Genomic DNA, 27,345 nt, shown 5'->3' on the forward strand with positions numbered 1-27,345 from the left:
AGAAGATCCAGTGTGCCAACAGCATCCTTCTGCTGGTCAGAAAGAACTCCTTTGTGATTTGCAGTAGAGAGAGAAAGAAATCAATAGCAGTTTATGTTCCTGTGCCCCCTGTCAAACACAGTAATGTCTCTACTGTTACTTACAGTGGCAGCTCATCATAGTGAGCAATGCAGCAGAGCCAGAGTGTGCTGGAAAAGGAGGTGATCTGTAACAGCGTTATGAACGTGGTGATGCAATGGCTTTAGGTGGTAGCAAGACCAGGGCAGGAGGTTATTGAATAAGATTCAATTTGGGCTGGAGAGAGAATGAACGAAGAAGTGATACAACAGCTCTCAGACTGAAAGCAATTGGCAAAATTGTCAGGTGTAAAGAAATTGCCATGGTGTTTTGTCAGGTTATGACTGGCAAGCAAGGGGAAACAGCAAGTTAAGCCCTGCAAGAAGAGACGGAAGAGTAAAAGTGCACTGGCAAAAGCTGTCTAAAGAAAATATTAAGAGAACAGGGAGAAAGGGGACTTCTCAATGGTGGGGGAAAATATATCTTGTAAATGTTATTTTTGACAGCTTTTTCATGTTTCCAAGTTATGTTCTACCTCAAAACATTTTTCTTTCAGCTAATGGTGTTTTGCTTTTGGCAGGGCACTAAACTGCTGATCTGTTTTCACCTGGGAGGGTCTTGCCCAAGGCTGCAAATCAGAGAGTGCTTTGGGAATCACAGCATCCTGCTTCATGCATCTCTCATTCTGTAAGGTAAAGGATGCCTATGGCTCTCAGGGGATGAGCCCAAGGAGCCACAAGATGCACACTGAGGAAATATAGTCTCCAGTGAAAAAGAGATTTGGAAAGGATACCTCACTCTACTGGTGCTGCTGTTACTACTTTAACAACAGCACATTGGTACACACAAAATGCTATCCTTTAGTTAGCCTCCAGATATACAGTGGTCCCAAATCTTGTCTATGCAGGTGAACTCCCATCTGGCAGGAATTTGGGAAGATTCTCCCATGTCTCCCATGTAAAGGCAGACAAATTTCCTATAACTCTGCAGATGTTTATTTTCTGCTCCCAGGTTAGGAAAAAAATATATCAGAAGAGTTTTATTCCTTCTTAGGTTTCTATTAGCTTTTTGGCTGTTCTGCCTGGAAATATACCACATCTTATGCTTAACCTGCAGACACTACTGCTGTGTGATAGTCCTGATGTATCCTTCCCACCTTCACTTCTAGGACACCCCCTTCTTTTTGCAGAAGTCATTTTTCACAAAGGGAGCCTGTCACACGGTTATTTGAGCAGAAGTCTAGTTTTGTGGCCCCTTCAACAGTATATGAACCTGTAGTTCATCTTTTAAAAACAGGTAAAGCATTATTAGATCTGAAAGGTATGAATGCTTCATTATCTTTCATGAAAATAGGCAGGTGGGGAGAGGAAGATGTCTCCTATATCTGCCCCAAGGGGACATACATAACGCAGACTTATTTCCTATTACTCTGATTATCTGCACCAAAAATAAATTCCTAGAAACCAAGGTTTAATAGTGCTGCTGTTTAGCAGATCACCTTTTTGTGAGAAAGCAACAAAGGCTGAATTTCATCCCACATTCTGATAATGTTTACCAAATAGTGATAACTAGGAGGAATTTTTTCAGCATTCCTGTTTTATAGAGATCCCCCCATTCTGTTCTTGTACCTACTGCTCTGTAACAGGTAAGTCTTTTTACTGAGCAGTTTGTGATATCTTCCAAATCACTGGTCTCAGATTATCTTAGCAGTGTGAATAACAAGCTTACCCTTCCTACCTAGGTCTGTTTAGCTTACCTTGATCTGAGTTAAATTTAATCAGTCACAGCTGTTCAAAGCTCAGGTCATCTAACATCAAACTCCTCCTCCCAAGTATCCTGATACATGGTCATAGGGAAAATGCATGGTCATTTAATTCAGGTAAAACAAAGAGGTTTACCACTCTCTGCCAGGTAATTTTCCTAAGCTTATGGATTCCATGGTACCATGGAACAACCCCTGTTGTTCCCCTCATCTGACACTCATTCATCCAATTTTGGTTTCTTACCGAGAAAAAATGTCCTGCATTTATTTGTCAGTTTAATATCAGTATGGTGGACCACAGTGACTGGAGATGCTTCTGTACGGAAAGGGACAAAGTGTGGCCAGCAGACACACATACCATAGGAATGACTGTGTCACTGGACAGACTGTGTGACTGGGCAGTGTCCAAAACAAAACATGAACTTGTTTTTCTTTCAATGAAAAGTTATATTCCTTTGAAGAAAACTTCTACCAATTCATCTTACTTTTCCTCTCATGCAACACTAGGCAGCTAGCTAGTTGGTGAAAAACAAACAAATAAAAGCCCATAATATCTATTCTAAAATGCTGTAGGATGTATTCAGGTTTTCAGGAGGGGTGATGGAACTGAAATGCCCCTGATGTGTCAGGGAAATCACAAGTCAGGCAGGGAAAGGAACGTGGTACCACAGTAGGAAGGAGAGCAGATCCTTGCTGGACACCTTCAGTCTAGCAGGAGGAGGAAATGTGTCTGTGAGGAGCCCACAGAGAAGGAGCTGACTGGGCTTAGAGGTAGGAGGGGGAAAGATGAAGTGGGTAATTAGAAAGAAAAAGGAGAGAGAAAAAGTATTCAGATGGGTCAGATAAACAGCGAGATGTCAGGGACCGCATCTGAAATGCAGGCTTCATTAATATTTTGGCTGCCTTATCTCAGACTAATTTATTTTATGGACATGGAGAGCTGTTCTTGCTGATGTATTGAGATGATTATCTGGCAACTTTATTGTTTTTTGAAAGAGGAATTCTCAATGTTTCTTGTGCTGTGCTGATTTTCCCCCTTCCCCTATGTTTGAAGACATGAATCACCAAGTCACTATATCTCTGTGCTATCTATCAGGAAATTTCCAGGTGATTTTTTTCTCGCCTTGAGCAGATATAGAAGCTATTGCTACCCAGTAGACTCATGGTCCAATCACATGTTGTGCTAAATGCCACAAGAAAAAGGTTAGAAATTGTGGACAAGAGACTTGAGAGTAATCAAGTAAGCAAACATTTGGGTGCTCTACAAACCATTACTAACTACTCCAGAGCGAATTATAAAGACAAAATAGATGACTACATGTATTTGGATTTTATTCTACTAATTTTCATCTGTATGCTATTCACAAAAATTTATTATTTGCTCAAGAAGAAAAAATAACCAAAACCCACAACCTGGTATTATTTTCCAGACAGCTGGAAAAGGTTATAAAGGCCAGGAGGTCCTTTCAGTTAGTGTGTGGCAACCTTCCCCTCCAACATGGATGGTTCCACAAGAGAGAGTCTCCAAGGAAAGCCACTCCTGTTCTGGCTCACTCTTTATTGACAGCATTAAAGAAAGCAAAGCTTTATCCAGCTGATGGTAAGGTTTATGCAAGGAAACTACTGGTAGAAACATGATAAAAAGAGAGATGTTTAATCTTTCTATATTACTGATAGTAAGAAATAAAATCTGTTGCTTTGAAAGCGTACATACATATCATACATGCTGATTGTACTGCCCTTGGTTGAACATCCACTTGCTATCCAGCCCTTTATCCTTGTTTGCATCCAAGAATAGTCAGAAGGGATAGGACTGCTAGCATGGATACCTGAATGGACTTGAAATATGTAAGCAAAATTGTCATGGTCCAACTATGCCAGAGAGAATGCTTAGCTCTGTAAGAAAAGAATGTAGGAGACTTCTTTTATTCAGGAATAGTCTTTGAAGATTATCCAGTGGTATCTCCGAGGGGACTGCATGCAGAACATCTTCATTACTGTAAAGATTCTCTAATAGTTGCCTTTGAGAAAGTTTTGCTAAGGCAGAAGGCCTCTTTGTGCAAGTGTCTGTAAAGAAACTAGCCTTGGCACGAACAAAAATGCATGTGACAAATGTAACTGAGTTACCTGTGCTTACAGATGTAGCTCATTGCAATAATAATATTAATAATGACAACATGAAATGGTGATTTTTCATGAAGTGGTTCTGTGTATAAGAATCTTCAAGCATAGATGTATTCTCATTACTTTAACATGGCTTTACTATTAATACATATTGTTTTGGTGTTTGAGTGCATCAGGCTCAACAGCATGTTCAGTTCTGTGCAGACTGTTTGCTCAGCTGAGTAGCGTATGGTGGAAAGAAGCTGCTTTATTAAAAGAGAAGGATCATACCACTTACTCTGTAAAGCTTAGTCTGTATGTTTTGCTAATCTAAATCTACTCATCGCAACCATATGCTTGTGTGGCTTTAAGAAAAACATATTGACAGTGTCAGACATAGCAATCCATCACTAAAACAGCTACTTTGGCAATCACACTTCAGCAATACTTTTTAATTCTGATGGAAATACAAAGTAAATCTGCCAGTGGAAAGGCTGGTGCCTAAGCAAGAGCTCTGCTGTGAGCAGTCGTGGCAAGTGCATCTCGGCCTAACAAAGAGCCTCAGGCCTTGATTCAGGGCTGAGCAGATGCACAGTCTCATCAGCTGTGATGGATTTCACAGCAGAGCTTACATTTGGCAGAGCAAGGTTCAAAGTATGTCCTGACCAAGAGCTGACACATTTTGACATATCCTCCAGCAATAAGCAAAATAAAGCGTAACATATCTTATTTACTCTGCGTGTCACAGGGCCTTATGCTGACAAGGGTGACAGTCTCCCCCCGGCACCTGAGCAGCCCAACCTCGCACTCGGTCATGGTCTGACGGGCAGCAGAGCCACTCACTTCAGCACAGACCTGGGCACCTCCCTCCTCACACAGCCCATCTTCATCACAAACACAGGTGTTGGATGGCACTAAGCAAAAGCACAGAGGAAAAACACTCAGGATAGCAACCAAGTTATCAAAAAAAACCCAAAAAAACCCAGACTAAAACGTTTCTAGGAAATCTGTAAGACCGAAAGCAATTTTCTGGAGGGTGGTCAGCTTTCACAGGAAAGACATGGACCTATTGGAACAGGATCAGAGGCAACCACAAAGATCATCAGAGGGCTGGACCACCTCTCCTACACAGACTGGATGAGAGACTTGCCATTGTTCAGCCTGGAGAAGAGAGGGCTTTGGGGAGACCTTATGAAACCTTCCAGTACCTAAAGGAGGCTTATAAGAAAGATAGGGACAGACATTTTAATAGGGACTGCAATGCTAGGACAAGGGATAATGGGTTTAATCTAAAAGGGAGCATTATTCAGACTAGATATGAAGAAGAAATTTTTTAGGATGAAGGTAGTGAAACACAGGATCAATGTGGCCAGAGAGATGGCTAAGGCCCACCCCAGAAACATTCAAGACCATGTTGTATAGGGCTCTAAGCAACCTGGTCCCGTTGAAGACATCCTGGGTGACTGCAAGGGGGTTGGACTAGAGGATCTTTACTGGTCCCTTCCAACCCAAAGCTTCTTGACATTTTTTCCTTAACCTAATTCCCTAATTCTTTCAGTAACATTAGCTGATATTCAGGTTCAGTGAAAAAAACTAGAAGTGGAAACACATTGTGCACTGCTGGGGCTTCCTGTGCTTGGAGAGTCTGATCATGCTTGTGGGAAAAGCTTACTCAAGCTATCTCAGATGCTGTACTCAAAGCCGCCTCTGATGTTACTTCTTGAACTGGTCCATGGATCTACTACTCTAGAGCTCAGATAACTTGTAAGATGAGAGATCTGTCTTTGGACATTAACAAACTGATCATGCAAACCCTCACAACTGCTATCTATATTTTCATACAGACAGTTTCATGAAGATCAAAGGATCTACTCCTATAAATAAATGTGTGTAGCTATATCAGTGACATTCAGGTAAGAAGATTCCACCTGATATTTATTTTTAATAAATGTGCCCTTTTTTTGTTGTTGTACGCAATTTTTTGCCTGTGTTTGTCTTTGCTGAAGCTACAGAGAGTTTTGACTTTGTTGTTGTTATTATTTTTGTCTGTTCAACCCTGCTAGACAAAACAGATTAACTCCTATCTAGTAATCCTTTTTCTTTTCAAATTATGACAATAACCATGCCTCTAGCTTGGGCACTTCTAAAACCCTAATTTATTAGTTCACATTTCCATTCCTGGCAACCTTCATTAAATGCAATGCAGCGTAGAACACTCAAGGAAAATAAATCAGGGATTTGGAAACTTCTACTGCAGACTGATTACAAAAAACAAGAACTATTTCCTCTGAGGGAAGAGACCTCACCTTTAATCATCATACGAGAAACTGGGGATAGACAGTAAACAAAATTGTACAAACCTACAACAGTAACTGGCTTTCCCAGCTACCATACAATAAGACTTTTAATTCCTAACCACAGGATCCTGCTGGGGAGACTGCTTGGCAAATTTCAGGAGAGGATTAGTTACTCCCGTGGGCAGTAAGGGTTCCTGCAATTGCTGTTTTAAGGAATCTGAACAGGTAGATACAGTGAAAAAGAGTATGGCAGGGGTTTCACCCAGAGGACAAAGTGGACCAAAATGATGATTCACTTAACAGGGACTAGGAATAAGCTTTTCCTGTACATAGTACATTTTTTTACAATATCCTGCAGGGTTCTCTTTCCCTGGTGGAGACTCCTGCCATGTTTGGATACCAAAGACTTGGCTAATGATTTGAGCCAGCTTAGCTTCTGGGAGGGACTGCAGATGCCAGACCAGGACAGACCAACTGCCCAACTACTAATGAGTAAGTAGGGATAAAGATATCCTTTTGGGTATCTGAACAATTTTGCTTACAGTTTTTAAGTTCTCTTACCATTACATTTTTCCCATGAGCGGCACGATCCACATGGTATTTCACCTGCCTGGGGTACTTTGCAGTTTTCTGCATTAGTCAGAGAGTATTTTCTGCCCATGCATTCCAAGGCATGCATCTTGCAAACAGTTAAAGGTGTGTTTCTCTTGGTTCTTTGATCAGTAGCACAAGCGTCCAGAGAAGGACTGAAAACAAAGGCAGGAATTGCACTATTTAAATGTGCTTTATCTTGGTAACTTAAAAACAGCTGAGAGACTGGAAAACATTCAGAGTCTAGTAGTAACTTCTTTGTTCACTTAAGTATCTCCTAAGAGTGCAGCAAAGAACTCAAAACATAGACAGACAATCCAGACTTTTTCCTTTTCTACAGTATGCTCAGCAGAGTCAAGATCTGTCCCATCTGAAGGACAGGGATATTACCATCTTTTTGCCATTGACCTCAGCAGCAGAGAGAGAGACTTCAGTTAAAAGTATTTCAGACCTCAATTATTCTCTAATTTATGACACATGCATGAACATAAGTACACACAGAGAAAGCATTTCTTATACATATATGACATATACAAACATGCACATACAATATTTTGTAAATATTTCTTAATTTTAAGGTGTTCAAATATACTTTAAGATTTTTATTCTGTCATCTTTTAAAATGCTCAGCTTTTACTAAATAATACCTTGTAATCGACCATCAGAAACCAAAGATATTTCTGGAAATACACATACATCTCCACAGAAATCTTAAGAAAAAAAAATTACCCAAAAAATTGCTTATTTCTTGAAATGCAGGTAGAGTTTTAACACCCACATAAATAAGCTTTTAAAAATGGTAATAACAATTCTTGGGCAATCTTAAATGGTGTTTGCTTTGGGGACAGTTCCAGGAAGTTGCCACCATTTGTGTTTCATGCTCCAAGTGTAGGAGGAGAGTAAAAAAACCCTTTCATTACTTCAATTCCAAGAAGCTGTCATTATTTGTGTTTCATGTTCCAAGTGTAGGAGAGGAGGAAAAAACCCCTTTCCATTACTTCTGAGTTTTAATCTCGAACTCCTAGCTTCTCCACTTGTTCTCAACGCAATCAGCAGTATTTGTGTGGAATGAACAAAAGAGTGACCATCTGGAGCAGGGCATGCCTGTGCTCTCCTGCATGCACTTTACAGCCAAGGGGAAGGGACTTCACAGGGTACCAGAGAGCAGAGATAGGCTCCCAGGGGATGGAGAGCTTTGAAATTCAGACCCAAAGCCCAATCTTCAGCACAGCTCCTCATTTTAAGCTCACAAACACTTCCACTGAAACCTTTGGTGTCTAATAGGCCAGTTCAGAACATAAACCTCAGTTAAACAGGGGCTTGGTGGGGAGAAGAGGCTGATAAGGTTCAAGCAAATGGCCCTAATGAGCTTCATGGGGCTCACTGAAGGGAAGGGGAATGCCTGTAGGAGGAGGGAAGAGAAAAGCCTAGTAAGAATCCCAGAACTCAAACCTTGCTGACTTAATGGTCAGGCATTAAGATAACTTTTCTTTTTCTTTTCCTTTTTTCTTTTTCTTTTTTTTTTTTTTCTGTGAATTAGGAAGTGGGTTTCAATCTATAAGTAAGGTACTAAGGAAAAGAGCCTTCTCCAAGCTTTGGGAATTGTTCTCAAAAAGATGACTTTGAAGCCTTGTAGAAGAGCTAGCTTTACAAAAAAATTAAAATACCTGTAGCATAGTGCATCTTTAAGGTATTTAAAATACAGCATGGAGTACATTAGCTGAGTCTGAAAAGTTTGGTGCATCTACCTGTGACCAAATATTTTTATGAACTGTATTATATCTTCCACTTAGGTTAGCATCCTCAAACACAGGTTGAGGTCCCTTAACTGCTGCGCTGGGTCAAAATGACAGCTACTAAATCCCTAGTGAAGTTTGTTGCATGAATTTTCCTTAATCCTCTTTTTTTAATAGAAAGAATGAGGTTAACTCTCTTATTCTGAGGCACAAGAGAACAGACCAAGGGATATATAGCAGGAGGCACCTGATAAAGGAAACAGGTGCACTTGTATGCATTGTACTCTTTGGTCATCTGGCAGCACAGTCTCTAAGACAGTGGGCCCCTGATTTTTATGTGAGAGTTTTCTTTACAGACAGAAGTAAAAATCGCTGCTTATATATCATCTTAAAGAAAAAAGTGAGTTCCAGGGGAAGCAATTGTATTTAATCTGTAATTAAATTTTTTATTATATTTAAAATTGTTCAGATGTCTTTTTTACTTGCCTAAGTGATAAATCTTAATATCTGAGTCTTAAGATCAAAATCTTGCAGAGAAGGCAGTTTAATTAATATCAGACTTCTGCACTAATCTGTCTGCTTTGCACCACTTTAGAAACACCCAAAAGAGGAACCAGAGATGATTTAACCAGCTGCCAAAGTTTGAATCCAGGAGTTCAGGGACCATGTTGCCAAACTATCACAAGAGTTCAATGCCTCATACTGTCTTGAGAGTGATTTACATATTTACTACAGCTGGGTAGGCAGAAGAAAGACAGTGGAAATCAACATGTTAAGATGCATACAAAAAAGGATGGAGAATCTTCACTCATAAGAGAAATTAATAATTTGCACTCATTGCTGAGAAAGGATATTTCCCAAGGCTGAGAATATCACATCATTGCAATAAAATTTTTTTAGAGGCTAGGAATAATCCTTGTGTAAAGTGAATGTGAGAAATTCAATACTTTTTACCTGAAAAAATAAGGTTAAGGATAAGAACAATATTTTCCTAAAACACATATTGTGAGAAATTAAATAATATCTGTTAAGTCCCTAATTACCTTTACTACCTTTCACCTGCAATAAGAGGTAGGAAACTTTTGGTGAAAAATTCATCATGCTGGGAATGATTTTAACTTCCTGGAATTACATTTGAGATGAGAAGTTTTAATGTAACACAGGAGAGACATAGATGTTTTACAAACAAATTTGAAGAAAAAAAGAGAGGATAGTACTTCAAAATTACCAAATCTCATGTTTCACTGTGCAGATAGGTCTCAGCTACTGGAGACTGAGGTTCTGCCTGTATTAACACACCATGGTCTGGTTCCTTCCATGTGTTAGGGACAATTTACAAAGAGTAGCTGGTGTCCCTCTTTGCCCCAGAGGATGGGGACTACATCAGAACTGGAATGGTCTCTCATCCTGGTCACTCCTGAGCTGTTCCTGGGAATTATACAGGAACTAGCTCTTGTCAAAGGTCTACCAAGAATTGCTATACCAATTTAGCTGCTCTGGTGCCTAGGGATCATTGCCTTGCTCTCACTGATGAGGACAGATGTAGCCTAAGGCACTCCACCAAGAGGGACAAATCACCAGCCTGTTCTAGGGGTTTTGTGCTGTTATGGGCAGTCTCTGTAGCTAGTCTCTTGGAAAGAAGGATGGAGGAGAGGTCTGAAACTGTGGAGTTCCTGAATTACCACATGAACTCTTCTTGCTCCAAACACTCTTCAGAGAAGAGGCTACTGCTGAAAGTCACTGCCAAAACAAAGCAAGTTAATTCTGCTCTCTGAGGAAAGATTGGACCAAGATCTGCTTACATGCTTTACTCCTACAGCCTTATAACAGGCTGGAAGATTAGTCTGCTTTGACAGCTGATGATTTATCCCTCCATCATCAGATGCATTATTTCAAGACTATGAAAAGAGGGCATGAGGTAACAAAAATGACTGTTATCTATATTCTTGCAATTTTAAACACAATTATAAAAATAGAAATAAGCAAGTAGTAGATTAATTACAAATGAAGCTTCAATGTGTAGCTAAATGTAATTCATTTAAACCACCAAGGTTATTGTGACTCTGCCCAGGGCCTTCCCTAGCTCTGACTCCCCTGTATTCTGTGTAACTGACCTCAACACATACATAAACCAGAAAAGGAGTTGCTGATTCTTTTAAATAACTGTTGAGAGAAAAGAGCAGGACCAGATTACTTGAAGCATTTAGGTGTTTAAGCAGAGGAATAGCATTAGATTGCAGAGTTATTACAAACCCGGCACTTACCTTTGCACACAGGTCAGTGGCCTCTGACCCTAGGGAACTATGCAGTGCATCTGCATCTGAATTAAGCTCACCGATTTTAATTTTGAGATGTTCAGAGTGCTAATCTTCTCTTAAAATCAGAATCATCATGGAGAGCACTCTTGGTCTATGTGCCTGATGGGAAGTACCCATGCTCCACTGAAAGCTCTACCTTGAAATCACTTGAAATATTTTCACAATTTCTTCCTCTTATTACATATGGGTAACACATATTTGGTCTGTTATCCTGAAGCTTCCAAACTACTCAACTCAGTCACATAAATCTGGCCAGATTTCATATCTAGAGCCCACACCCACTTTATAGGAGTGACTTGATAGGAAACATCATCCAGTTATGCAAACCAGCCCAGATGCTGGAGTGCTGAACTCACTGGCACATCTGTTCATAAGCACTATTTGGTCTCAGGTGTCTTCTTGTTATTCCTCCATTTTTGTTCTCTTCCTTTTGTGTCTCTCAAAGAATTGAGAGACTTACTCATTCCCTTACATTATTTCTTTTGCATTGCTTATTGCAGAATATAGGCTTAGATTAAACAGGAAACAGCAAACTCTAATCTGCAAGTTATAAAGTCAGGAAAAGTGACATGACTGGTCTGTGAAAACTGCTGTGTAAATGTGAGATGAATTAGATTATTGTGTCTTTCATAACCCCCTAGTCTCTCAGCAGTGAAAATAAATATGCTTTATTTCACTAGTTTATTGCTTTAATGGTTTGTGTCCTAAGGGCCTCTGTTGTAACTTTTCCTTAATCCTCTAAATCTTGAAAATATAATTTTATCTTTTTTCATCTGATTCACAGATCAAGCAAAATTATGACTTCACTTTCTGTCATCCAACCAAATTTTAGTCCTGCTAAAACCCACTGAGAGTTCTGACAAGGCAGGTAAGTGATGAAGAGGATATTGATTGAGGTGTAAAGCAAACCGAGTATGTCTCTTCCTCATGTAAGTAAAGTTTTCTCCTCTATCATAGACTGAAAACTTAAGAAATATAATTGGTCTTGAATGAAGTGAGAATCTAATAGCCAAATGGAGCCTGAACTTACCCACACTCATAGGGCATTTTGCACACACATTGTGACTGATGTACTTTCTCCCATGGCTGACATTTAGGCTCTGTCACCTCTGTTTTCACACTGGTCACTGAAGTAGAAGAACACACAGATATAAAGGGTCAGAAAAATAAGATCAGCTGTGAAATTATTAGCTGAGTTTAAAAGGCACTGAATTATATAGTCATGACATAAAGTCACATCCTACATGGTCATTAAAAGTTTCTACTACAGGGAAGTAATCAACAATATTAAAAAGATATGATACACTTTGCAAATTTACTATTCAGTAATTTATCCATGGGTCACCAGCCAGATGGAAAGAGACAGGTATTATACTAAAACTTATACATTAATCTCATTTCTGCAGCAGTTATTTGTTTCTGCTAAATTTAGCACTGCTGAATCATAGCTGGGAACAGTTTTGTCATTGGGTTTCAGAATTATTGACTTCACTAGAAAAGCTAAGGGTCCAAAACCCTATGTGAGCCCAAATACCTTTATACACTGATGGTAATGAAAATTACAAATTCCATCATCAGTCCTCAGTTTGTTTTTAAAATAAAAATAATAGAGATTACTGGGAAATTTTCATGATCACAGGTGTACCATTCTTTAAGTAGAGAGTTGTACTCCAAATTTTGCTAAACATTTCTTTGTAGGTTTCTGTAGCATGTTAACAGCAAGACTTTGCTAAATCCATATCCACACAGCTTCCAAGGAGGTTTTATCCTGATTTTTTTTCAGATTGTGTGTCTGCTAACATGAAAATTTAGTACTACAGATTTCCTTTCCTAAAAAAATAGCTCCCTTAGAGATTAAGACTTGCTAAGCAAAACAGAAAAATTATCAGAGAAAAAAAAAAAAAAGAAAAAGTAAGAATTTCAGTGCATTATGATACAGACAGCAAGCATAACCCTGTCTTCCTGCAGAGGGGAAATTTTCACCAAAATCACTGCATTTTCTTTATCCCCTGGGCAGTTGGTTGCATAGTGACTAAGCACTCCCATCCAAACATATGTATGCCATTGTGTCTATGGGTACTTATCTTCATAATTTTTACCCTTCTTATCTCATACTCCTTGAGTTTTTAACTGTTATTAATCCAATTGTTGTTCTTTATTTATTTTATTTATTCTTTATTTATTTATTTATTTATTTAACTAATACAATGCTTCCGTACAGCCAAGCAGAAGCTGTTTTTCTTTCTGATGGAAGCATTTGAAACTTTCCAATTATTGCTGGAATTTGAGAACCTGATGTTAGCAAAAAACCAAAAGCCAAATGAAAATCAGTCACTGAGGCTAAGCCTAAGTAACTGGTAACAGCACTGCTGCTCTGGTAGTTTAGCAGCAGCAAGTCATTTATGTACAGCTATGCCATTCCTTCAGAAATCACTACCCTTCTGTTGATGTGTTTATGACAGCAAATGACTTACACCAGGAATCTCACAGGACTGCTGCCTTTTGAAGTCAAAGCCTGACTGTCACCTTCCTTTTTTTGCAGCTGAGGCAATGTCAGCAGCATTGGCCGATAAGGAGAGGACAGAAAAAAATGTAGGAGATGCACCTAGTCTGCTGCAGCAGTGCCTGTAGTCCCCAGTCAAGGGTCTCCCCAGGTGAATATGTAGGGCTTCAGGTGAAGATGTGGTATGCTGGAAGCACAAGCTGCTTGGGTGCCTCTGTGTCACTGATCAGCACCACAACAGTGCTCAAGAGAAATTTTTGTCTGTCTTCCACAGCTGGAAAAGATATCTTAGAGCTGCTTGAAGCTATAGGCTATTTCCTTTTCTGCCACTACCTGCCCATATCAAACTAGAGCTTAAACAGCATGAACTTAAAGCAGCATCTTCCCATTGCTTCCAGTTCCTTTGTATCAGCTGTCTGAGTGCCAGATCAGCAAAAGCAGTCACCCAGCCCTGTCATCCTCTTTCACAAGAGGCTCTGGTGCACTGAACAGCTTACAGATAGAAAAACTCTAAGATGTAGTTCATATGGTGGGAGTGTTACACAATGTGTGAAAAGTGAAATATATTTGGGTGGCAGAATAGACAGCATAAATCCCAGGCAATCTCTTAAAACAGTTAGTGATAACACTAGATAGCAATAGGGGAGTGGGAAGCAAAAAGCCTTAATGAAACTTCAATGAAATGCCTTCAGGCATCTTGTTTGGACAGACCACAGAAAACACACCCCCATGCTTTCTGTGCTTCTTGCTGGTAATGTAAGTATGGCTTCTCTATCACTATCTCGGCAATAGCTCTTTATATGTCTAACCTGCACTAAGCTTAGGAAAGAAACTCCTGCATTGTACTTGAGGACTGCAGTGGCTTACCTGGTCTCTTGCACTGGATAGTCTTCACATCAGGAGACCACTTGAGACTGGGCTCACACAAAATGGAGCGTGCCCCTTCCAAGTGCATGTCATGTGGACATGACAGAGTTATTCTCTCACCAATCTCGTACACAGGTTTCCATGGGTCTCCTTGCAAACCCCCCTCCAGCTCAGGCAGGAGACAAGCGGTTTCTGTGGATGGAGGCATTTGAGACAGCCACAGAAAATCAGTGGATTGCATAAAGCAGTCACATACTTTATTTTCTCAAAAATTCCATTAAAAATTGAATGGTGAGGTTAGCTGACTTTCCTGTAGAAACCTGTCAGGATATTAACTCATGACACCAGTCAAACAGGCAAAACTAGGAACACACAGAAAATATATTCTCCTACTGCCTGCAGGTGCAGCCTAGCTTTATGAGGGCTTCCCTTTCCTTAGGACCCATGTTTCTGTTGACAGTTCCCACTAGGCAGCAATTTTCTAGTAGAGAGATATCACACATATGGGATCCTGGAAGAACATGTCCTGGTACACACCTAGATAGCCTTAAAACTAGATTTTATGGGTGTGTTTGTAATCCAGCATTACAAAACCTGGATTCACACTAGAAGTCAATTTAGACCTGATTACATCTAGGGAAATGGGAAATACAGGTGTGTCTTTTCTCCTCATTGTAGCTGGAAAGCAGATGCTTTGAGATGTTCCATTGGAATTCAGAAATGGAGTTGTAGTTCAAAACAAGAATCAGTTAGACATACCCTGGCAATATCTCTCTCCAACTTGCCACTGTAAATTACTGCTACACTTAGCAACAGGATCACCAACAAGAGAATATCCATGTTTGCAAGCATAAACAATGTTTTTCCCAACTGGGTATGAGTTTTCAGCATTCTGAAAGAAAATGAACAGGTGAAATTTTGGATATAAAATATAAGAACTACCAGCAGCACTCTTTGATTCTGGAATGCAGTAGCTGAGGACAGTGAGAAGTAGTATTGCTACTCTACAATGCAGTGATGAGAGAGTCTGGAATATTGGGGGCAATCCTGGCTATCAAGTCACCAAATGTGATCAAAAGGGGTATGGAACAGTGCTCTCCTGATGATGTATAAACAAACTCCAATAATGGCTGTTATCAAACGTTAGCAGGGCAGGACAAGTTCTTGAACAGCCTTGGCCTGGGGGGAGATCATAGTGACTGCGCTGGTTTTGCAAATTTTTAGGATGGCATGTTATCAGCTTTCTAAAGGTTAACATGGACTTGAAGATACAGGTTTTTTCTCATTTTATATTACACTGTCCTCTAAGGAGAGATCTTATGAAAAACTGAGGCTATTGCAGGGTTTTAGCTTTAGTTTGTGAACCAAAAATATCAATGTAGGAGACAACTATTCATTGCAAAAAAAAAATCGCTAGCAAAAGAAGGAGGGCAAGATTTTGGATCTTGCTGTATGTTGCAATTGTGCAGAGACAACTAATGAATTTTGAACTAATCCTTTTATCTATTTATTGAGCAAAGAGACTTATGACAGCCTGATAACATGAAGAAGGCATAATCCATTCCTCCAAGGGAAGAATTAGTCCCCCTTTTCAAAATAGGCCTAAGCTATGGTGAACCAAGTACCTTGCCAGGTCTTCATTTCATCAGAAAAAGCAGAATAGCGAGTTACAGAGGGAAGATTCCTAAAATCTGTTTATGATTTTGTTACGGACTTCATGAATGACTGAGCATTTTTCTCTCTGAGCATGTTTCTCTCTAGTTTGTTGTGATTTTAAGTGTAATCCACATGGCTCAGTAATTTTTAATACATATATCGAATAAAGGACAAGTAGATGACTTTTCTGTATAGGTACCATGGTCCAGAGAAGCAAAGATCTTGTTCTGGTTTTGAGGGTGGGGCTTTTTTGGTTTTATCTAACTTTTAGTTTGAATAGTTTTGGATACTGTCATGTAAACATCAGACAGTGAAAAATGCTGTAAGAGTGGCTATTCACTCTTTCAGATACTAAGCTTGCCAAGAGAAATACAAATTTGGAAGTGAACATCTATATTAACTGTAGAAAAGACATTGCAGATAGGGGTAGAACAGATAACAGAGCAATAGAAATAACTCACTTGAACAAATCCATTTTCTAAGAGAGGAGGAGGTGAACAAAATTCTGTAGGATTTATGGATAAATCAAAACAGTGTGGTTCAATCAAGCTGTGAAGCAAACAAAAGTACAGTTTAGTTTGAATTTAGTTTTCTTTCCTTTCAAAATGCTACACTCCTCAGTGAAGCCCATTTTCAAGACTATTATGCGTACATTTACATCATGATTATATTGAAATCAGGTGCTGCCAGGCTACCCAAGAGAGTGGTAAATAGAATGCTGTCAAGTTTACTGGCTCTTACCCCATTTTCTAGCCTTATCTTCTATGACATTCACAGCTTCTGAATTTCATTTTCTTTCAACTTAAATGTTAAAGCAGTACATGATCTCCTTGAATTCAATAGTTTATGCACCCCTCTGAAACAAATTTTTAAATCTTTCAGCAGTTATCTCCAAGTATTTTTTATAACTTACCGAAGATGCTGCAACTCTTCATCTTCACACACTTTGCTTTCATGCTGCTCTCCCAGGCAGGCCTTCCCACCACCACGTGGGGAGGGGTTGTTGCAGGTTCTACTCCGTGATTTCCTTCCCCCTGAACAAGGACTCCAGGACGACCAGCAGCTCCAGTGTCCATCAACAATGCCTGTGGCAATGTTTGGTTTAATGTGAAAACCACTCTCTTTAAACCACTCTCTCATTAAAGCATTCTTTCTGAGAGGTTTTAAAGGCACACGCTGCTCAAAGCTAGTGATGGCTCCAACTGTGCCCTGGCAGAAAATTCCAGATTGTAATAATCCAATCTTCCATCTTTACTCAGCTTTGACATAGGTATTATTCCACAGAGGCTACGTGTTATCAGTGCCTGACAGAAAATAAAAATAGCTACCAGCTACTACTAAGTATAAAATTAAAAAGGAATTTTTTTTTAAGTCATTGATAATTAATTTAGGACATGTACTTACTTATAGGTGGTTGCATTGAGCAGTTAGTACTGTCCACTGTATTTAACACTAATAACAAAACCAGCACTTGGCTGAGGACGGTTTAGATGTGCTAAACAAAGACTCAGGCTTGGCACGACCCTCCCCATGCTGTTTGTTTGCAGTGATGTCTCACCCCAGCAGCCACTGCGTGGGTGTGCGGCGTGACAGACAGACTCTGGGAGCAGGAGAACATATTGTGCCGCTTCTGAATTCTCATGGGTTTAAAGAGTGCTGACCTGGCTGATCTTGCACGAGGGTTCCCAGCTCACAAGCCACTCCAAAGGTGTAAGGCTTGCAGTAACACACACACTGTGTTCCTTCCACAGCCGCCTCACCACCATTCTGACAAGGCTGACATTTGCAGGGATCATTTTCAGCCATATATTCTTCAATGGCTTGTTTTAAGTAGTGCTTTTTGACTGAGGAGCAGGGCACTTCCTTTACCAGCTCATGTAATGGTGTTAGCTACACACAGTAGGAAAACATTCATATTAAATCGTTATTACTGTAATATAAGAGTTTATAAGCACATTTCATCACGCAAAATAATTTGTGACATTTGCTTCTGCACATGGGAGTTAGTACATTAGATGCTCTAATTTGCTAATTAGCTAAAATCTTATCTCAGTATTTAATATTAGCCTTTTTAGGAAAAGCCAGTCCTGCTTAAAAGCATCCTTTAAAGCTACTGGTATGTCAGTTATGTTTAAACATATCTGAGCTATGAGGAATGCAGCTGGCATAAAAGTACAACACAGACCACCAATGAACTTGAATTCTTGAATTCTTCCAGATGTTCCCAGCATAAAAAATAAACACATTTATTTTTTATGAGCCCACTATGGCATTCCATTGGCCAGTGATCAAAGGTAACAGAAATTGAAACTATTTTGCCTTTGAATTGATTACTTTATTATATTATATGCTTTTACATTTAGCTAAAACTTCCCAATAGAAATATTTGGGGCTCATACCATTCTTGAATATGTAGGTGTTTCCCAAAAGGGACATAGACAAGGTAGCAGTGAATCGGGCCATGCCCAGCTCTGAAGTGTCTGACTTGGAGAATCTCCAGTTATGCTAAACTTCTGGATTCAAAGTGAAGGAGGAGAAGTAAAAGAAATATGCAGAAGTCGGCAAGTGAAGTGGAAGCAACACAGACATGCCCATATGCATTTTGGGAAAGGGGCTATCTCAAATTGGGTCTTTCTTCAACGCAAACATGACCCTCTATTCCTAACTAGAACTCCATTTAAGTCACTGATGACAGGTATTGACCTGCCAAAGGACTTAGATTTGTCATGCACCTGATCATATTAGCTTCACAGCATTTTCTTCCTGAGCACTTTCCTTGTTTTACAAAGTGTTCTGAAAACAAAATGAGTGTAGATCATGGCATGATTAATCACCAACTGTAGCTTACTAATTTCTCCCCTTGAGGCGATCCCATCTACTCACCTCTGCTTCAGGAAAATAGCCTTACCTTTTTTTTAATTACTCTGGGATAGTCTGTCACTGATGCAGCCCACAAGGTGTACATCCGACTGTTCCCAGCAGGATTACCCAGGTCTAGATAACTCAGGCCAGCAACAGCACCTGGGCTTCCTCCTTCTATGTAAGGGTCTCCTTTAATTTTATTGCCAGTGCTTCCTGCAGATTCAGGATGGGAAATAGATAAAATGTAGGCGTTGCTATGTTTACAAATGGAAATAGAAACAATGCACACAAAAACTCTGCTAGCAAGTAGTGAAAGGACTCACTGGTGCAATTCAACCACCTGTGCCTACAATGATCATATATAGGTGGTATCTGTTTTTCCAGGTGTCTTGGCAGCTCTAACTTTGGGTATTCAGAAAAGTGCTATTTTCTGGGAAAGCATTAGCAATAATTGACAAGTGCCAGAGAGCCTTTTAAACCAGACACTTGATGTCTGGGTTTAGCACATTAGGACAGAATTCATCAAAGTTATCAACACCTGCTCCTCATTTTGACAGCAATTTAGGATGAGATGAGAGATGGATACATGACAACTGTGTGAGTCACCACTGAACATTTACCTGAAGAAGTCCGTAGCAGTTCATCCAGTTTGGTGCATTCTGTCTTCTTCTTTTTCACAATGAGTGCATTCCAGCCTGATGAGGTACACTTGTACAAGTCTGTTATGCTGACACCTGCAGATAATCCATCCATTAACAATACTGTAGACAGAAAATGTGTTGGATTCATTTCCGAGTTTTCCACTGGCTAGAGAGGTCATGATCTCTCTTTATGAGAGATCATAAAGCTTATCATCCATAAGCTGTAGCACTGTGTGGATCTTCCCACTAATACAAATGCTAGTTAGTTACCTCCTAGTTTACTACACTTAAACTAGCAGGTAACTAATTAGTATTTGTGTGCTGTAGGAAGATCCATACGCTGCTAAAGCTTAGGGATGAATGTTCAGAGGTGTGAGGTGTATATGGGAATAGTTTACAGTCTCATTTATTTTCTCACCTCAGCTCCAACTGATTACCATTATAGGTGCCATTTTGGTGTTTACTCTGTAATTTTTTCTGCTCTACACAAAACTGTAGTACTCCACCTTGATCTCCATGTAACCTTTAAACTTCAACATTGTTTGAGATTTATATTCAAGTTCAGCCTGAGGAGGTCTTAAACTGACTATGATTTTTTATACATATACCCAGAGCACTGCAGGTCACAAACATGGATCTAGAATTAAATGCTATGATTTGAGCAGATTTTTAGTCTTCTTTCTTTTGACAATGAAGAGAATGTAGTAACTTTCTGTAGAATGTAGTAGAAGTCTGTTACGTGATTTTAGACATTAACTGGAAAAACATACATATAAATTTTTATTCTTGATTATTGACTTTGCTTTCTGCAACAAACACTCTAGTACTCTACCTTCTGATTTCATTTTGTCAGTATCCATATAAAAAATAACTTTGTAGTGTCCTCCTAGAGACCCAGAGTGTAAGAAGTGTGTCCCAAAATGTTCAATAAGTCTTTGGTAGACGCTGTACTCGTAGACGACTGGAAGGTTGAACAGTTCCTTCCAGAAGGGCTCCGCAAGAGTGAGAAAGTCTGGGCGGTTGTTAATAAACTGAGCAACTTCCACACTGTTCTCAACAACCATCAGCTGCTTACTCTGGGGGAAGGAAAAGCCATCAGTCAGGCTCCATGTGACTATCAGAGTGGCTCCTAATAGCCAGATGGCACACACTTTCTATTGGCAACTAACCAACAGCTTTATAGATATGCCTAAGCAACACAGTAAATGCAAAAAGAACACCCTGAAGTCTTGAAATATGGTTGCACCTTTATTTATAATTGCTGCAACATCTTTCTTTTCCTCCTGTGTACTTGAAAACTAGCATAAGGACACGTGAGATCTCACTCTTCAAAGATAATGGTGGCTTCCAGAAGGCTTTCAGAAGCCTGGCAGAAGAAGGTTAACAAGCTTTGTCTGAAAGCAAACCACAGGCAGTGCAGTTGTTCTTTGCACACTGTTTTGACTAGGTAAGGCGTTTGTTGTAAGATGCTCTGGCCATTTAGAGGATGCTGCTTAATTATAAAATCCAATATGCCTGTACAATACTGTTAACTTTAGACTCTCAAAGTTGCTTTTGAACTGGGTTATGCTGAGTCTCAAAATATGTCATTGTTAGTGTCTGCTTGGGGGCCCTAAAATGCACACATTTGTTACTTGATTTTATTTTCTCTAAGACAGAGGTTGTACTTCATAACTGAAAATTACTCTCAAATTATTTATCTAATGCTTCTTTTAAAATAAGTTAAAGGCATAAGCACTGTGACCTTCTGGCTGTTAAAGACACCAGATTTCTCTCTTAATGGAGTTCTGCTAATGGAAAATGCATTATAAGTTAATTTTAACCCCAGAAGTATTTCAATCTTTTTGCTCCACTATACTGACCAAGATGTAGCAGAAAAAAGGGGGCAATGAACCACTTGAAAAAACCAAAAAGATAAATCAATTATGAGAAGAAGCCAATGATTTCTTCCTTAAATAGGAAGAAAAACAGATAGTAAATAAATAAATAAATTACTACTAAATAGGTAATAGGGAGGAAGTAGAAACAGCAGCCAGCTTCCTCTGGATTGATAAGCAAACCAGTGATCTCTTTTTAAAGGTTTTATGGGATATTTACTGTCATGCACTTTGTGATAAAATGTCTTTATAAAACAAGCATTTTCATCTCACTACAAAAACACATGCGCAAAATAATGAAAATATTTATGCAAAGTACTAACCTACAGTGACAAGTTAAACATACCTTTTGCAGATTTTTATTCTCTGTCTGCTTGTATTTGTTTGAATTTTCATACTTCTCTATGTGCTTCATATAAGACCAGGTGCTGTTGAAAAACTCATACCTAAAATCATTTTGAACTTTAACCTAGAAGGTGACATAGACATCTGCATGAAGAACTTAATGTAGGATTTAAAAACTATAACATATAGAATAGAGCAAGGCCTTTCTGATGCAAAATAAGCTGATGTGTTTTTCAGACTGAATCCATTTTAGATTTCATAAAAAGTACTGCACACTACTGGAAAAGCATGGAAATCCATTCATATATATATATATATATATAATCGCAAGTATTTATGCTATGCAGTAAATGCAGTATGGATTGTTTGGCATGCTTCTGATAAATGTGAGGCAAACAAAATCACTGAGACTGACTTCAAACAAAAACCAAAACATTTCTGGAAGATCTACACAAAGCATGCCAAAGCCCTGTATTTCACCTCAAAAATGCATTTCTTAGGGTGATTCAGGTCATGGCTTATGCTAAGGAGATTAGCTTTGCATTCAAACTGTGAAAGATTTAGAAACCACATCTAAGAAATTAATCTCTTTTTTTCTCCTTTTCTTTTAGCAAGATACACACCAATTTATATTTCAAAATAATAAGCAACTGCAGAGAGGATACAGGTGTTCGTGAGCTGTGTTTAGGGAAGTGTACCCGCCAAAGGGCCCTGCAAGATTTGCATCATTCTCCCAGTTTTAATCCTGATGGTAAAAACAAAGTTATTCTTAATAGAAACATACCTGAAAATTATAAGCAAGAACACTTTCACTCAGCCTGTAGTATTCTCTTCTGTCACCACTGAAGACCTTTCTGCATTGCCCTCCAAAGCTTCTTGTATGAATGACTCTTCCCTTAGTCTCACCAGTAATAATATCAAAGCTATAAGAAGAAAAAATACATCATTAAGACAGAGACAAAAATTACAGAGCCATTATAACTGAGTGCTGTATCTGCAAGTCATGATCACAGGCTGATTTAACCACGGGGTTATCACCTGATAGACTTTTATACATGCAGAACTGCAGTATGCATAGCATGTTACAGCATTGAAAGGGAAATGTTGGTCTTGATTTGTCAGCAAAAATTAACACATTATTATCTCTATAGATTAAGACAGCTATATCTATCTCAACTGATTTTAAGTTTTATTGTTTGAACAATTACTGCAACACAGGAATACAGGGCATCCATTCCAAAAGGGAGCTGGAGAGAGGGAGGGTTATTATACCTGAGGTGTTGCATAACAAGTAATAAATCAACACCAAAGAAACTTAAAACAATTGTTTTGACAGGTTGCAGTTTAGAAATCCATTTGAATATAGAGTGCTAAATTCAACAGCAATGAACAAAAAGAATAAACATTGCTGGCTCAGTTTTTCCATGCTGAAGATCATGTGCTATTAGTTGAAATTTGATTTAATATCTTAGTAGCTGTCTTTCAATGGCAGGAACAAAACACTAAAAGCTTTATTCAGTGCTTCACATCAAAGGACTTGTACATCCTGCACTGAACCGCTGGCACAGTGGAAGCAGTTGTACTGAACACTTTTGCATATAAGATGTTTTACCATAAGCCCAGAAAATCTATCTGTACACCCAGAGCTTGCAAATACATCAAAATGTAAGTGCATTTGGAACCAGTACTACTGAGTCTGGCACAGAACATTACCCTGCTCCTGTAAGTTCTGAATTCAGAGGTGTTTTGTCAATATCACATACAGTTTTCCTCTCTTCACATCTATCTTCATCTGCACCATCATCCTCACAGTCCTGATCACCATTGCACACTAGGGATCTGCTAATGCACTGACCTAAATCAGGACAAACGTGCACAGAAAAAAGAAGTATTTGTTAGTTTAAAAATAGATCACCTAAAATCAAAGCAGAAGTCCAATTAATCTACTGCATTAATTAGCATATTCACTCCCATGATGAACAGACCGTGCCCATGAGGGCTTATGAACATTAAATGTAGACATAAAGAAATAGTGCATAGCACACTCGAGAGAGCCATAGCTATTCAAGGCTGATGATATATCAGTGAAACAGTTGACTTCTAGATCTGCTTCCTAGCTCTCACCCTTTGACCCAAATTCCTTTGGTGATTAACTGTGATTGTCTCTCTAGTAGCACAAAAACCTGTTTATCACAGTCCTCTCTGATAAATATCTACCTATGCTCCTCTGTGAAGGTAGTGGGAGATGCTAGGATACATTTTATGGAGCATTAGTTTTCATGATCCAGGTAATTTCATATTTGGAAATAGCCTAGAACAGCAGCAAGACATCAATGTAAGGTTGCATTCCTTAACTACCTCTTTATAATGAAAAAAACCTGTTCTCTGGGGCAAACAAGTAAGGCAGAATGAGTTAGAGAGGGTACCAGGGCTACAGCATACTATCTTCGATGCTCTGCAATACTCCAGATTAAAGTAAAAGCATGCATAGTTGAGGCTGGAAACAAAGGAAACATTCACCTAAGTCAAATTCATCTGTAGATCAAGAACACTGCAAATACATTACCCATTTACTGAACTTGAAAGATAGCAAGGTTATTTTCTTAACTTCATAAGTAGAAAATATTAAAAATTATCTTGGATGGTACCTGAGAAACACCTGAACCGATCACCACAGCCATCTTCTGCTGGGCATCCCCTTGTGGGGGTGCATGGTCTTGTTTCAAAGGTATGCCCAGAGCAGGGGTTTCCCCCATACTGCCCATAAACTGCCACTGTCCGTCTCCTAATCTGAATGCAAATCAAAGGATATCTTAGAAATACAAATGCAAAGCCAGAATAGTTTGCTACTGTGAAGACACTGCCACTACTCTAGATATTCACTATTTTTTCTGAGAACAGACACACCTGGTATTACCACCATATGGTAGCAAACTCTCAAGTTAATAGAAAGACAACACTTTTGTCTCTAATGTCTTTAGCCTGGTGCAGGGTTTAGTCAAAAATCTAATATGTAACTGAACTCATGAGAAAGCTGCTAAGAAATTTAGGTGGGTTTTTAAAAAATTTTTAATAGGAATAACCATGCCTGATATGAATTTCTTAATGTTTTCCAAGGTAAACAACATCATTAAGCAAGATGATAAAATATTACATCCAGTGGGATAGTTTTTGTTTCTAAAAAAAGTAAGCACTGTCTCATCGCACATCTTTAATTTTGACTAATCCTCCCTTAATTGGTACAACATCAAAGTAAATGAGAAGGAAAATCAAAGGCAAGTGTCTTGTACATCTATAGAGTTGCAGTAGAAAAATCATCAACTTATTTTCATTGAAGGTAGTAACACTTTGCAACCAAGTTTTCTTCCCTTGGCATGATGCCACTAAAGAAAAATCAGTGGAATTGGTACAAACCCTCAGTGGAGGAATATCTGTGTTTACCTGACAGCTCAGCTGAACTTTTTGAAACTATCACCAAAATAAAAAGAGCACAAATTATTTTACAACATGAACATCATAGCTTTGATAGAAAACATATTGGGACAGACTGGAAGATTTATCTTCTTAGTTCTTTGCTCTTCAGCTTCTTGTTGTGCTGGGGATTTTGTCTGAGAATCTGATTTGGGAGTTTAATGTTAGAGTGGCTTCTTAATTACTGGGGGGAAAAGTATATGCTAATGAGGTTCTGAATACAGAAAAAATGTGTCCATCTATACCTGTTTTTGAGTACAGCCATTGCACTCGGACCAAGGGCCAAAAGAATTCCAGCGGCAATGGACGGGAGAAGGGCTGTTCCGGTATCGGTTTTTGCATTAAAAAACAAACAAACAAAAACCAAATAAAACACAACAAAAGAAAAACCAAACAACAACAACCCCCCCCCCCCCCAAAAAAAAAACCAACAAAAAACAAACCAACAAACAAAAGAAAAGAGAGGAAAATCATCAGGGATTTCCATCCATAGGCATGAGTGCAAAACTTTCCTAAAAGGCAAAACAAACCTTCAATAATAATTAGGGCTATGTATAAAACCCCTTGGCTTTGCTTTTCATGTGTAAGAATTAAATCAATCCCAGCCTGGCCTTTCTGGCTATTGGAAAGAAGAAACTAGACACATTCACCTAGCCTAAAGATCAGAAACAAAACAAACTGCCAGTTCCCGTGGGAGGTTTTGGGGGAGCAACCTGTCCCCGGGACTGGGGCTGGCCTGGGCTGAGCTGTGCTGTGTTCCACAGGCATGGGTTGCTGTCCCTCACACCACCACCGCGTACCCTTCTCCCCAAGGATGGCTGACTCCTCTGGGTGGAAGCTAAAGGACACCATAATGCCTCACTGTTGTTGTCACTGGTGGCAGCACCAGAGCTGACACCAAACAGTCTGAATTTCTCCCAGGAAATATAGCTGATGACCCCTTGAAACCCTGCCTCACATCACACACCACAATTATATATGCTTAACTTTCAGCATGTATTTTATTAAACAAATATTCACCTGGAAAGAATAGGAAAGAAGCCTGAAACTTCCAGCAACAGAAAAATCCTCAGCACCTGAAAAAAAATAAGGAAGTAAAAGCAAATTCGCTTTGCTTTTCTACTTTTTCTTTCCTTTTTTAGGTCATGCAGTTGTTCAAGGTTTCTGCAATCTATACACTAGTCAGCTTTAGAAATAAAAGGAAAATATCACACAGATTTTTCAGCTTTGTTGTGCAAGCTCGATTTTAAATTTTCTTCCTTCTTGCAATGCTGTCCAATTACTTTTTCAGCTAACTGTTTCTCCATATAAATTAATATTTCATTGCACTTTTCATATTCACTTCATCAGTACAAATTAAGTAAGCAATTTTCTTACCTTCATGTTAGATAAAATACTCAGATATACAGCAATTACCAGGGAAAATGCACTTCTAGCATTTTCAATTTGGAAACCAAAGGAGTCAGTCAGTCTGTCTGTTGCTGCTCATCTCCTCATTCTGCCTTGCTACCCTGCTTTTCTTTCCCTAAAAGGGTTGAATATTGCCAAGGAATTTTAACCTTAACCTATCTAGTTCTCTCCAGGGACACAGCCTGCTTTGGGAGTTGCTCAGTATTTTTAAGACGTATAAATCAAGGCTTGGATATATTAACAGGGGCTGGAAGAAAATTATGAGCACTTACTGAAAGAAGAATCATCTTTTCTTTATCTCCTCATAGTTTCTTTCCTCTGAAGAAGACCTTTGAGAGATCCCAGGCTGCATGCACTACATCACAGCTGAATTCATGGCTGCAGCAGGAAGAACTGCTGTAGGATGAAGCTGATGTTGCTAAGGTTTTATTTTAAGCACAAATATTCATTCTCCACTTCCAAAGTCATGCTGATTTTTGTGTATCAAATTTCACAGTGAAAATCAGCTTATGGATCTGAATGCAAGTTTTGGTCAATTCTAGCCTGGTTCTGCATGCTTTTTGTGGAGATATGAGACTCATAAAGAAATAAGAACACTTTAATTTTCCCTTTCCTTATCCTGCCATGTCCTCTTATTTTTAGTTTTGATTTTTTTTTTCCCCACTTTTCAGAGCTGATCCACTGCAGTAATGGCATGAAAAGGCCAAAGAAAATGCTGGAGAAATTTACCTTAATTTATCCTAGTGGACCCCAGATAAAGCCCTCACAGAAAAGTAGCACCCCTATGTGACTATGTCTTATATACTAGATCTCAGCTACTACACCAATTTTGAACTGTCTACACAGTCC

General features: G+C 39.1%; 1 protein-coding gene across 1 annotated transcript; it reads right to left on the reverse strand.

Annotated features, from left to right (window-relative positions):
* Positions 1 to 3,371: 3,371 nt before the first annotated feature.
* Positions 3,372 to 26,469, reverse strand: C7 (complement C7). The gene is made up of 18 exons (XM_054283251.1): positions 26,464 to 26,469; positions 26,107 to 26,264; positions 25,332 to 25,404; positions 24,264 to 24,405; positions 23,329 to 23,470; positions 22,400 to 22,538; positions 21,617 to 21,739; positions 20,226 to 20,469; positions 19,373 to 19,486; positions 18,799 to 18,965; positions 17,552 to 17,780; positions 16,804 to 16,975; positions 16,352 to 16,439; positions 14,994 to 15,126; positions 14,235 to 14,426; positions 11,895 to 11,991; positions 6,781 to 6,965; positions 3,372 to 4,836 (listed from the first exon to the last, which is right to left on the reverse strand). Exons 1-18 carry the CDS (start codon positions 26,467 to 26,469, stop codon positions 4,649 to 4,651), a joined length of 2,592 nt encoding a protein of 863 aa, XP_054139226.1. The 3' UTR covers positions 3,372 to 4,648.
* Positions 26,470 to 27,345: the final 876 nt, after the last annotated feature.

This window comes from Melozone crissalis, unplaced genomic scaffold (assembly GCF_028551555.1).
Source record: "Melozone crissalis strain CALT ecotype California unplaced genomic scaffold, PUWL_Pcris_2 ptg000036l_1, whole genome shotgun sequence".
Lineage (NCBI taxonomy): Eukaryota > Metazoa > Chordata > Aves > Passeriformes > Passerellidae > Melozone > Melozone crissalis.

Bases quoted from the DNA above. Each gene is read 5' to 3' on its own strand.
- C7 (XM_054283251.1), bottom strand. The intron at 25,405-26,106 runs GTGAATATTTGT...ATACCGGAACAG, and splicing joins TTCTTTCCTATTCTTTCCAG to CCCTTCTCCCGTCCATTGCC. The intron at 6,966-11,894 runs GTAAGTTCAGGC...CTTTGTTTTCAG, and splicing joins AAAATGCCCTATGAGTGTGG to TCCTTCTCTGGACGCTTGTG.